The 13,370-nt window shown below is 42.1% G+C and overlaps 1 protein-coding gene across 3 annotated transcripts in view; it reads right to left on the bottom strand.

Annotated features, from left to right (window-relative positions):
- LOC135548741 (rabankyrin-5-like) overlaps positions 1-9,547 on the bottom strand; it is a 48,681-nt gene extending 39,134 nt beyond the window's left edge. For 2 of the 3 annotated variants that reach the window (XM_064978626.1, XM_064978628.1), the window contains exons 1-6: positions 9,494-9,547; positions 6,529-6,745; positions 6,097-6,215; positions 5,660-5,795; positions 5,273-5,396; positions 1,174-1,323 (exon numbers count right to left, since the gene is read on the bottom strand). In XM_064978626.1, coding sequence (XP_064834698.1) covers positions 1,174-1,323; positions 5,273-5,396; positions 5,660-5,795; positions 6,097-6,215; positions 6,529-6,745; positions 9,494-9,503 — 756 coding nt within the window. In that variant the 5' untranslated portion in view covers positions 9,504-9,547. Of the gene's footprint in view, positions 1-1,173; positions 1,324-5,272; positions 5,397-5,659; positions 5,796-6,096; positions 6,216-6,528; positions 6,746-9,101; positions 9,454-9,493 lie in introns of those variants that run through there. The other variant, XM_064978627.1, reaches the window with a different exon arrangement.
- Positions 9,548-13,370: the final 3,823 nt, after the last annotated feature.

Genomic DNA, 13,370 nt, shown 5'->3' with positions numbered 1-13,370 from the left:
TTCATTGCCCGGGCGGTGTGTTTGGGATCATTGTCATGCTGAAATACCCAGCCACGTTTCATCTTCAATGCCCTTGCTGATGGAAGGAGGTTTTCACTCAAAATCTCACGATACATGGCCCATTCTTTCCTTTACACGGATCAGTCGTCCTGGTCCCTTTGCAAAAAAATATCCCCAAAGCATGATGTTTCCACCCCCATGCTTCACAGTAGGTATGGTGTTCTTTGGATGCAACTCGGTATTCTTTGTCCTCCAAACACGACGAGTTGAGTTTTTAACCAAAAAGTTATATTCTGACCATATGACATTCTCCCAATCTTCTTCTGGATCATCCAAATGCTCTCTAGCAAACTTCAGATGGGCCTGGACATGTACTGGCTTAAGCAGGGGACACGTCTGGCACTGCAGGATTTGAGTCCCTGGCGGCGTAGTGTGTTAGTGTGTTACTGATGGTAGGCTTTGTTACTTTTGGATCGAGGGAGATTGTAAGTGGTCTTGTATGTCTTCCATTTCCTAAGAATTGCTCCCACAGTTGATTTCTTCAAACCAAGCTGCTTAGCTATTGCAGATTCAGTCTTCCCAGCCTGGTGCAGGTCTACAATTATGTTTCTGGTGTCCTTTGACAGCTCTTTGGTCTTGGCCATAGTGGAGTTTGGAGTGTGACTGTTTGAGGTTGTGGACAGGTGTCTTTTATACTGATAACAAGTTCAAACAGGTACCATTAATAAAGGTAACGAGTGGAGGACAGAGGAGCCTCTTGAAGAAGAAGTTACAGGTCTGTGAGAGCCAGAAATCTTGCTTGTTTGTAGGTGACCAAATACTTATTTTCCACCATAATTTGCAAATAAATTCATTAAAAATCCTACAATGTGATTTTCTTGATATTTTTTTTCTCATTTTGTCTGTCATAGTTGAAGTGTACCTGTACTGAAAATTACAGGCCTCTCGTCTTTTTAAGTGGGAGAACTTGCACAATTGGTGGCTGACTAAATACTTTTTTGGCCCCACTGTATGTATGTATGTATGTATGTAATATATATTGAATCGGCCATGGGGCATGATTTTTAGGCCATATCCCCCATCCCTAATATAGGTCCTGCTCCAGCTGAGATAACAGCATAATGGTCTTCAGTGAAATTACTTCTCAGAGGAAAACATGTGAAGCTCTCTCACCTGCGAGTCCATCTCAATGAGGTAGAGGAAGACCACGTCTTCCCTCTCAACTTTGATGGCTTTGTGAAGAGGGAAATCTGTTTTAGACTTGATCATCTTGAAGAGCAGCGGAGCACTCATAGTGCTGAAGTCCTCTTTCCTTAGGTCATCCTGTTGAGACAAAGATGGGAGTTTTGTTTGTTTTTTTATATGAAAAAAGCTCTGTCATCTGGGTCCTATAAATATCATTACTTGAATAGACATTCCCATTGTAAGTGGTCTTGAGGGGCTTTTTACCTTCTAGAAATTATATGATCTAGGAGGTGTTACAATTAGACAGGTGGATGCATTTTTATTCTATATTTAATTTCTTTACCATTTTCTTTTGTGTTGGATGAAAACACCTGACAGTTCCAAATTATATTCATATTGAAATCAGTTCTATCTCCTCAGTCCAAACCTCTAATCAAAGCCTACACCAGAGTAATAAGTATAATGAAACAGCAAATTGAGGCTTCAGGAGCCACCACAGTCAGACAGAGTCAGCAGCAGCAATAACAGGAGTCAGTCAACTGAAGAAAGATGACAAGTAATTTCCTTGGTCCTAGTCATTAACAGAAACTTGAGAATCACAGGGATCTGGCCACTGAGCACAGGATTAATGAGGTGATAAGACAATGGGCTTCTTCACACGCAGAGATATAACTCAGTTATGGCCTCAGGACTTAAAATATATGGGATACACCCCACAGACTGGACACAAGGAGACAGAACAGATGACCAGTTGCAGTGTTTCCCCTACGATTTTTTTCAGCAGTGTTTCAATGTTGCTGTTTAAAAGCAAATGTTCTGTTCAACACATTTTGCCAAGAGTCAATATTTGCAGTGTTGACCCTTCTTTTTCGAGAACTCTGCAATCCGCCCTGGAATGCTGTCAATTAACTTCTGGGACACATCCTGACTGATGGCAGCCCATTCTTGCATAATCAATGCTTGGAGTTTGTCAGAATTTGTGGGTTTTTGTTTGTCCACCCGCCTCTTGAGGATTGACCACAAGTTGTCAATGGGATAAGGTCTGGGGAGTTTCCTGGCCATGGACCCAAAATAGATCCTGTTTTGTTCCCCAAGCAACTTAGCTATCTTATGGCAAGGTGCTCCATCATGCTGGAAAAGGCATTGCTCGTCATCAAATTGTTCCTGGATGGTTGGGAGAAGTTGGAGAATGTGTTGGTACCATTCTTTATTCATGGCTTAGGCAAAATTGTGAGTTAGCCCACTCCCTTGGCTGAGAAGCAAACCCACACATGAATGGTCTCAGGATGCTTTACTGTTGGCATGACACAGGACAGATGGTAGCACTCACCTTGTCTTCTCCGGACAAGCTTTTTTCCAGATGCCCCAAACAATCTGAAAGGGGATTCATCATAGAAAATGACTTCACCCCAGTCCTCAGCAGTCCAATCCCTGTACCCTTTTCAGAATATCAGTCTGTCCCTGATGTTTTTCCTGGAGAGAAGTGGCTTCTTTGCTGCCCTTCTTGACACCAGGCCATCCTCCAAAAGTCTTTGCCTCACTGTGTGTGCAGATGCACTCACACCTGCCTGCTGCCATTCCTGAACAAGCTCTGTACTGGTGGTGCCCCGATCCCGCTGCTCAATCAACTTTAGGAGACAGTCCTGGCACTTACTTGACTTTCTTGGGGGCCCTGAAGCCTTCTTCACAACAAATGAACCCCTCGCCTTGAAGTTCTTGATGATCCGATAAATGGTTGATTTAGGTGCAATCTTACTGGCTGCAATATGCTTGCCTGGGAAGCCCTTTTGTGCAAAGCAATGATGACGGCATGTGTTTCCTTGCAGGTAACCATGGTTGACAGAGGAAGAACAATGATTCCAAGCACCAGCCTCCTTTTGAAGCTTCCAGTCTGTTATTCAAACTCAATCAGCATGACAGAGTGATCTTCAGCCTTGTCCTCGTCAACACTCACACCTGTGTTAACGAGAGAATCACTGACATGATGTCAGCTGGTCCTTTTGTGGCAGGGCTGAAATACAGTGGAAATGTTTTGGGGGGGATTCAGTTCATTTGCATGGCAAAGAGGGACTTTTCAATTAATTGCAATTCATTTGATCACTCTTCATAACATTCTGGAGTATATGGAAATTGCCATCATACAAACTGAGGCAAACTGTGATCATTAATATTTGTGTCATTCTCAAAACTTTTGGCCACGACTGTACATTGCGGCTTTGACTTCAAGAGAAGAAAGGCGTGGTGGTGGCGGCAGTACACTGTTCACCGGCATGCACATTTGGTCGAAATGCGAGAAGAAAGTTCTACCACTTCAGGCAGACTGGGTCATGGGAATTCCTGGCCCTTCAGTCACAGTTGGGGCTCACAGGGTTTCCTGTGTTACTACAGATCCTGGTTAGATTCCAGGCTGTTTTGCAGCCGGTCGCGACTGGAAGACCCATGAGCCGGCGCACAATTGGCCCAGCGTCGTCCGAGTTAGTGGAGGCTTTGAGCCAGCCCAGATGTCCTTGTCCCATTGTGCTCTAGCAACCCCTGTGGCGGGCCAAGCGCATGCACGCTGACATGGTCGCCAGTTGATGGGGCTGGCTTCCGGGTTAAGTGGGCATTGTGTCAAGAAGCAGTGCGGTTTGGCGGGGGCCGTCTTTCGGGGAGGACGCGCGGCTCTCGACCTTCGCCTTTCCCAAGTCTGTACGGGAGTTGCAGCGATGGGACAAGACCCACTGCCAATTGGATACCATGAAATCGGGGAGAAAAAAAAAATGTTCGGGCTCAAATGATTATGACGGCTTCCAATAGTGGAAGAGTGGATTCCCCATGAAGCTGTAGGCTCCAAGTCCACTGACGCCAATGGTGTTACAGCACAACAGGGTGGCTTCAGTGATGAAGCTGAATCGGGTAAGTAAGTTGTAAAGTCCCCAAAGAGTTGTCATGTTACTAGTAGATGATAAAAAAGGACTTGGCAATTGACCATGCAAAATTAACTGGCCCACTCACACGGATCCAGCATGGTGTTTGGTGATAGAAAGCTAGCTACATCAGAATACTGCACGTTCTGCAGAAAATAATGGTCAAATACCAATTGGATCAATGTCATTGTTCACGTCTTTACTTTTGCTGAATTGCCTGGTCATTATTGGCCGATATAACATGCAGGATATCATGGAAGGCAATGTTTGTGTCAGTAATTATCCCTGGATTTACTACTGCTAGTAGTAGCACTCAGGTTGGCATGTGGCTAGAAATAGCTACCATTGGCCAACTACAGAGTTTTAGCCAGTTTGGTTATAGATGTTTAATGTCTACTATAATGGTAAAGGTTTATCTTGATTTTCTGTAACAGTACAATAAACACTGATGTGCTGAACAAGTGATGTGTTTCCAGGCTGCTAGTGGTTAGCTAGAAGGGGGTAAGCCAACAGGGGTGGAAAAGGGTCTATGCTAAAAGCCTGTGCGCTGTGTAAGATTCCCCCCCCGATACAGAATAATGAAATTAGAGGATAGGGTCAGATGATAGATTGGCTTTTTTCAATGTGCCGAAATAGTTTTGCAAAAACAATAGGACTCATTCTTTACCGTCTTATGTGGACAGTGGTTTGCGTCACTCCTGCTTATTGCTCCTCTTTACGTCACTTTTCTAAACTATTTTCCGACGTGGCTTCGGTCAAATTCACATAAAATAGACGGTTTTCCCAAAAATACAATTGTCAAGTGATATGTCACATTGGAACTTTTAGTTTGAAGGATTAAACTAATTAGAATGTTTAACAGCAACCTAATCCTGCAATCTTCCCTTTAAAGGTGTTTTGAAACAGAGTTTTAGATGAGGTTAAGGAGAGTTAAGTATGTAACAGATCATACAGATGGGAGCTAGAGGATAATCAATAGCACTGTAAATTGAGATCACAGTATAGTGATGCATGATCAGGCCGAGCACTTCGGGACGTCATCTGAGAGATTAAATTAATTGTGTATTGATTCAAGCCCCTTCAATCCCAGGCCTGACTTTCCCATGAACCCGTAGACAGTCTTGTCCACAGTTGGATAGTCAGGGGAACATTTAACAGTCAGTTGGACAGTGGAGACTTGCCCAGTGGCTGGCGATAATCTCTCCACAGTAGTTCATGAGTGTTGTGGCGTCCAGCTCCTCAGCAGTCTGGTAGAACCGGATACAGTTCCTCACATTCACAGATGACATCACCCCTTTCTCACACCTGTTCCAAGAGAACAAAAGTAATGTTTGAGAACACTGATGTCAATTGGAAAATGCATTTATAGCTGTCCTAGAAGACAGGAAAAACACAAAGAGCACATGTGCCCTAAGGCAGTAAACCACCAGTAACACCATTTGGCTTTAGAACAACTTCCAACCCCCAGTGTTTTCACGTGTGAATGAGATGACAGTCGGTAACAGATCAGTGACTAAGCAGAATTTGATGCTCTCAAACACAGCCAATGTGTTTCAGCCCCTGCCTACCTCTCTCGGAGCAGCTGCAGCTGGAAGCGGTTGGCCAGCTTCATCAGGTCGATGAGGAAGGCATCGTTCTCACTGAGCTCCAGATCGTCTGTGTAGGCCCAGCGCAACATCGCCATGGCAACCTCCGGCTTGGCATCTGGAACACCCAGCATGGGAGAAACGGAGTTAACTACCCCGAGTGGAATGAAAGATAACGCCACTGAACTAAAAGCTACACTATGAATGAACTGCTTTTAATGCAGTTGCTGGAAGGAACCGTTTGTGGTGCATTTTCCCAAAACTGTGAACACAAAGGACTCGAGGGTGGCGACTTCTTTTTTGCGCAGCAAGTTCATGGCGTAGCAACCCAAATTAATGTGAGATTTTACTTCTGGGTTTACTGAGATTACATTCTGGGTTATAGTGACGTGAGTGTGACAGCAGGGAGGGTCGCTCACCAGACAGGTCCAGTTTGGAGGTTGAGGCCAGGTTAGTCAGGCTCCAGGTATCACTGCGAGCAGCCAGGACAAACTTGTGAGCGTTGAGCGTCATCTCTCCAACCGTCACCTTCAGATCACTACAAACATGAAAACAAACACAACATAAGTGAGAAAGAATATGTTCATCGCTAAAATAACTAGTTAAGTATTGCATAATTTCTCAGGATTTCTGTAGATAGCTGTGAATCAGAAAATCTAAAACCTTGGTATAATCAATGCGATTTTGAACAATGATATCACATCAAGTGCAATTATTTTCTTGTTCTTGGCTTTCCACCTCAAGAAAGCAAAGGAGAAATGATAAAGCAGGTCCTCTTACGGGGTGTTACCATTGCAGTATGTCGCTGCATACATCACAAACTACATGCCCCCACACACACCTCCCCTCACCTGTACTGGTCCTGCTGGTAGAGCTCAGCCACAATCTCCAGCAGGCGGCTGATGAAGGTGTCTTCTGACCCGTCTACGGAGGCCTTGGTGGAGCCCTGGACAGAGGCCTGAGCAGCAAGCATGGCACAGCGCCTCTCTGTGTCAGCCAGCTTCTGCTGCATCTTCACATACTCCTGCCTCAGCAGGGCTAGGTGCTTCTGCAGCTTGGCCACCTCCTCTGTCACAGAGAGAGTAAAGAGATAAAGGAGGGGAAGAGAAGAAGAAAGCTGCTTAAAAGCAAGGTTTGCTTGAGCACATTCTGTCTCACAATGCTTTGTGTTGCTTAATTAACCAGTTAAGGAAATTAAGACAAATAGGAATTGTTGTACAACCAAACAGCACATTAAGGAAAGTCTCATTAGCTAGGTTTCCATCCAATTGGCAACAGATTTTCATGAGAATATTCCAAATCTGCATAAAGAAAATATGCAACTTTTCCCACAAGTGGTATGTTTCCAACAAACTGACTTGTCGAGGATAAAAATCGGTGTGTGATGACATAGTGTACACAAAATGTACTTTTTCGCTTAAGTGTTCATGTACTGAATAAAAATCTAATGTTGAAAGGGTTTCCATCACATTTTTTAAAACTCTACCAATAGTAGTCACAAAAACTGTTGCGAAAAAAGCAGTGTGCATACTCTGGTACTGGCATGTGCGCTCCAGCTAACAGCTCGCAGATACAGTGTGGGTAGGCTCCGCAGGTAGGTTAGCCGACATAATGAAATTATGGAGAATATTTGTATTTGTCAAGCAGCAGTCAAGCGTCGATCATCAAGTTACCAGAATAAGATCCTCAACATTTATTTGAAAGGAGCGTCAAGTTAATACCGTGCACTTTCACCACCATGTGAAGTTCATCATCACTTATTTCATCTGTAGCCTAATAATTCGATATGATGGTTATTATATAAAATATTTGTGCATAAAGGAGTTTCTGTCACCATTTCTCCCATAATACATTTTACAAACACAAAAATATATCCCACCATGTCAAATGAACAAATGATCTGTCAGCATTTATAAAATGTGTACCAAAACTTCCTGTTTCCATCATAGCGGTTGTGATTTCTTTTATTTATCTGGTTACTCACTTATGGTTACTCACTTTATATGGTTACTCACATTACTCACTTTAAAAAAAATGGATGGATACATGGTTATTTTCTCTTGCCAAAGTATCCCTAATTGAGGCTGTATTGTTTAAAGAAGACCTAGTATTTTGCAAGGCAGCTTCCTGTCTGGATATAGGCTATGGATGTTTCACATTAGGGTTTAGTACACATCTGAGCCCACTCAGCCCAGAATTGCACTTTACTTCCCTCTCCCATTTCCTTCCCCTTTCTCCCTAAATTTGAGTGGAAACAGAATGCTGAGGCGGCACATAACTGTTGCCCTCCCTCGAGTCAGAGTGTAAGGCTAACACTAGCTTGCTGGCTATAGTCCATGTTAAGGCGGTACCAACTGATCAACGACCACAGGAAAGGTTCACTGATGTAATAAGTAAGATAGGCTGAGCTGTTGAACAAAAAAAACTGTTCAGAGTCACAATCTAAATGCATGCTTTACCCAAGTGCCACTCATACCTGTCACACTTCATTCATAAGATTCCATTCATTTTGAAAAGAGAGAATATCTTAAGCTTGTTACCTTCAACTCAGCAGTTACGGGCATCATTAGAATAACCTTTTTAGGGGCAATAAAACTACAGCCTTATCCAACTGTACACATGACTTGGGACTACAAGTGAGTGACAAGCTTATGCAATCTAACGTTTGCTCATAAAAAAATTATTGGCTGGCTTAGCATGACAAAAGGGAAATACTTAACCAAATCAATCCATGCAAGTTTTAGGCAGCACAAACACTAGCTGAGTTTACTCAACTCCATGACGTGCTAGAGCTACACAAACACCTGCTGGTGTAGCGTTATAATTGACACGGAGTAGTTAGTTAGCATGTACTGTAGACCTACTGTATATGCACTCTTCGAGAAGGCTGCCACACAGTTGAATGAGCAAAAAAATAAAACTGGCGGAAGTCACATTATTCAAAATTTGTTCACTGTACTGTGTCAAATCGGGTAAATTTGTTGGCGACTCGAGTTACATTTATCTTCAGTCGAGATTAACGTTAATTGCCATCTGTCCCACAAACTCATACAATATAGGCAGCTATACTTTTAGCTCACTAGCTAAAATAAAAAGAAAACCGTTCAATAATGCAACACCAAATTGAGCAACTCAAGTTAAGTAACCAACTAGCTAGCTACATTTTAACGTTATTCTCGACATAAATGTACTCTTTGTGGGGGTCGAGTTGTACAGTTAACGTTAGTTTTAACTACAATATTGACGAAAAACTAACGTAGGAAGTGTATAATCACTTCCCATATCAAATTCGTCTTTCTTTAGATATACCAATCCAGTTAATTGTGTTCAAACACCCCGCGACTTAAAGTGTCTAGCTTCACAAGTATTGCTGGCAAGATGCTTTCTCCGCCCAAATCACACCATCAACACCAGACCACCTTACCAGCTCGCTAGGGTTTCCACTAGATAGCAGAAGCACTGTTATAATTGGCTATATCGTAACAATTCATGAAAAATAAACGTAGCATTTGGGTCTTATTTAAGGTTTTGGTTAGCAGTGTAGTTAAGGTTCAATTTCAAATAGCATGTTAAGAAGATACATTGTAGAAATGGGCGGGGTGTACAACTTTGTGACTGTAGTAACTAGTTACAACCCCTAGCTAGCTGCAAATAAAAATTAGCCGCTAAATGCACAAGAAAAAGAGACAGTCGTTTTTTTTTTAACACTGCAAATCCCCATTAAATCAAATATCTTATAGACATTCAGCTATTCCTGTAATACATTTAACCCGCATCTAGCTAGCTAATAACGAAAGGGCGTAAAAATACATATACCTTCTGCCATGTTGGTTCTGTTGCGTTTGGTTCGCTAGCCTTTTCTTCTTCTTTGGTATAATTGCGATCGCAACAAGAATATGTGAATACCGCCACCTACTGTGCGGGTGGATATTAAAGATCCGAAAGTTGGAGGGGACACCAAATTCGAGCTCAAATAACTTCTTCATAAAATATATATTGGAGGAAATTAACAGTGAGTTGCCCACACCGCCACCTACTGTAGTGGACTGTGAGGCCGGTTACTTCCTCCCAATTCATGCATTTAAGGTTGAAGTCGGAAGTTTACATATACCTTAGCCAAATACATTTAAACTCAATTCCTGACATTTAATCCAAGTAAAAATTCCCCATCTTAGGTCAGTTAGGATCACCACTTTATTTTAAGAATGTGAAATGTCAGAATAATAGTAGAGATAATAATTTATTTCATATTTTATTTCTTTCAGCACAGGTTAGAAGTTTACATACACTCAATTAGTGTTTGTTAGCATTGCCTTTAAATTGCTTAACTTGGGTCAAACGTTTCAGGTAGCCTTCCACAAGCTTCCCACAATAAGTTGGGTAAATTTTGTCTCATTCCTCCTGACAGAGCTGGTGTAACTGAGTCAGGTTTGAAGGCCTTCTTGCTCGCCCACAAATGTTCTATAGAAGCTTCCAATACCTTGACTTTTTTGTCCTTAAGCCATTTTGCAACAACTTTGAGAGTATGCTTGGGGTCATTTTTTTTTACCTTTATTTAACTAGGCAAGTCAGTTAAGAACAAATTCTTATTTTCAATGACAGCCTAGGAACAGTGGGTTAACTACCTGTTCAGGGGCAGAACGACAGATTTGTACCTTGTCAGCTCGGGGGTTTGAACTTGCAACCTTCCGGTTACTAGTCCAACACTCAAACCACTAGGCTACACTGCCACCCCATTTGCAAACCAGCTTTAGCTTCCTGACTGATGTCTTGAGATGTTGCTTCAATATATCCACATAATTTTCTTTCCTCATGATGCCATAAAGTTTGTGAAGTGCACCAGTTCATCCTGCAGCAAAGCACCCCCAGCACATGATGCTGCCACCCCCGTGCCACCCCTGTACATTTGGGATGGTGTTCTTCGACTTGCAAGAATCTCCCTTTTTCCTCCAAACATAACAATGGTAATTGTGGCCAAACAGTTATATTTTTGTCATATTTTTGTCAGAGGACATTTCTCCAAAAAGTGCAATATTTTTCCCCATGTGCAGTTGCAAACCGTAGTCTGGCTTTTTTATGGCAGTTTTGGAGCAGTGGCTTCTTCCTTGCTGAGTGGCCTTTCAGTTTATGTCGATATAGGACTCGTTTTACTGTGGATATAGATACTTTTGTACCTGTTTCCTCCAGCATCTTCACAAGGTCCTTTGCTGTTGTTCTTGGATTGATTTGCACTTTTCGCACCAAAGTACGTTTCATCTCTAGGAGACAGAATGCCCTCCTTGCTGACGGCTGTGTGGTCCCATGGTGTTTATACTTGCATACTATTGTTTGTACAGATGAACGTGGTACCTTCATGCGTTTGGAAATTGCTCCCAAGGATGAACCAGACTTGTGGAGGTCTACAATTCATTTTCTGAGGTCTTGGCTGATTTCTTTGGATTTTCCCATGATGTCAAACAAAGAGGCACTGAGTTTGAAGTTAGGCCTTGAAATGCATCCACAGGTATACCTCCAATTGAATCAAATTATGCCAATTCGCCTATCAGAAGCTTCTAAAGCCATGACATTATTTTCTGGAATTTTCCAAGCTGTTTAAAGGCACAGTCAATTTAGTGTATGTAAACTTCTGACCCACTGGAAATGTCATACAGTGATTTATAAGTGAAATAATCCGTCTGTAAACAATTGTTGGAAAAATTACTTGTATAATTCACAAAGTAGATGTCCGAAACGACTTGCGAAAACTAGTTTGTTAACAAGAAATTTGTGGAGTGGTTGAAAAACAAGTTTTAATGACTCCAACCTAAGTGTTTGTAAACTTCCCGACTGCAACTGTATACAGTTAACACACACAATCTCTTACTAAACATTCATTTGTCTCATGCCCTCCTGGACACTTCTCACATGTATGAATCTCCCTCCTACAAATTGCTTCAACATGACCATAAGCTTGGCACCTAAAACACTGTAATGGGTTTGGGACAAAATCTCTCAAGGCACATCCTAACTCAACTTTGCCGGGTAAAGACTCTGCATACAAAAATCAGCAAAACAGACAATGTCTTCTCTTTTTCACCACGATCTCTACCAGGTTTACGTCGCAGCAAACTGGGGACGTCACAGACACCGGGAATCTTCCATTTCAATTGCTCCTCCTCAACACGTAATGATGGTATAACCACAAAAAATCATCACGAGTTCACTTTGAGTTACTTTCACCAACTCAACAGTCCCTAACCTTTTCTCCACCGTACCTGACACCACATATGGATCCTCCAGACTGCAAGGATCCATTCTCTCCAAACATCTCACTCCCACTTGGCCAGAATTATCGTTGTCATCATTAGGGTGAGACTCTATCTTTTCGGTCTTCACCGCACCTGCCACCAGGTAATTCATCCTTACTCTTGTCAGGTGTAGAGGTAATGTTGCTTGTTTGCACCTTTTGCTTTTATGTTTTCCTGCCATACTGGATTCCTTTCGTTCGACTTCCTCTTCCCACCCATCCTCACTCTCGTCAGGTGTAGTGGTAGATGTTACCTTCTTCCATCTTTTAATTTTCTGTTTAATTTTCTGTGCCCATGCTCAACATACTTTCATTGACCTCCACGCTCTGCCAGTGCATGCGGTCGTTTTTCCCCTTAATTCGTCATTTACCTCATCGGCACAGCTAAATTCCCTCTCTCATCATCCTTCCAACAAATGTCCTAAAAAGTAAAGTACCCACATGGAGATAGATAGAGGACTCATTTTTGTGTCTCTGCCATTATAGCGTCTGTGACAGCATGGGCAGATTCATTTTGAAGAAGTCCATTTTCTTTTTCACGATTTGGCTGATCCCTTCTGATGACCCAGTTGGACATCAACAGGGTCAACAGGAGCGATCAGCCAATGCAGTTTTAAGTCCCACCCAGTTGACAACATTAACATGGTGGAAGCCCTCAATGCCAATGCTAATATGGTCTTTTTGCCAGTAGAGGCATCAATCATTCTCCATGAGTACGCCTTCTTGTTGCACATAGAACAGGGCGGGGTCAGCTGTGGGCGGGGTCGTAGCCTGCAGGGTGAAACATCAGCACATACATGACTAGCTAGTTAGCTGGCTAACATTATAGGTTTATGGAGTCACATCTAACAATAAAAATCATTATTTTCTAATAAATTTTTGGGTTAGTAATTTATGTTGCTTGTAAATCATTTTTATGGATGTTTATGGGGATAACATACACTTTTTTCACAAGAAGAACATTTTTGGTTACTCCGTTGCTATGGTAACCGACAGTTGTCATCCTCATGTGCGTTTGTGGGTTCACCTTCCAAATAAAAGTCGCTAATTGACAGTGATGCAAACGGATACAAATAGTGGAATCATGCCATATTTGGATTAGATAATGCTAAACAAGATTGGAATGTATGGAGAACCAAATTTGCAGTAATTAGAAATAAATGGATGAATGAATGCACACATAAATAGATAAATAACTATTTCAATAATTAATCCCACTTTCACTTTTTTCATTTATATTATTTCTTAATTTATTTATGTATTTCTTCCTCCAATATGATAATAAGGGGGTGTCAAACAAATATGTGCGGGTGGTATCTAAAACACCATTGGTTGATCAATGCCACATAGCGCGTTGATTGATTGCATTTGCCTGTGCTGCGTTCAGTTTGACAGAACGGTGTTCAA

This window comes from Oncorhynchus masou, chromosome 11 (genome assembly GCF_036934945.1).
Source record: "Oncorhynchus masou masou isolate Uvic2021 chromosome 11, UVic_Omas_1.1, whole genome shotgun sequence".
Taxonomy (NCBI): domain Eukaryota; kingdom Metazoa; phylum Chordata; class Actinopteri; order Salmoniformes; family Salmonidae; genus Oncorhynchus; species Oncorhynchus masou.
Note: the sequence above shows the minus strand (reverse complement) of the source record. Positions and strands in the feature narration are given on the sequence as shown.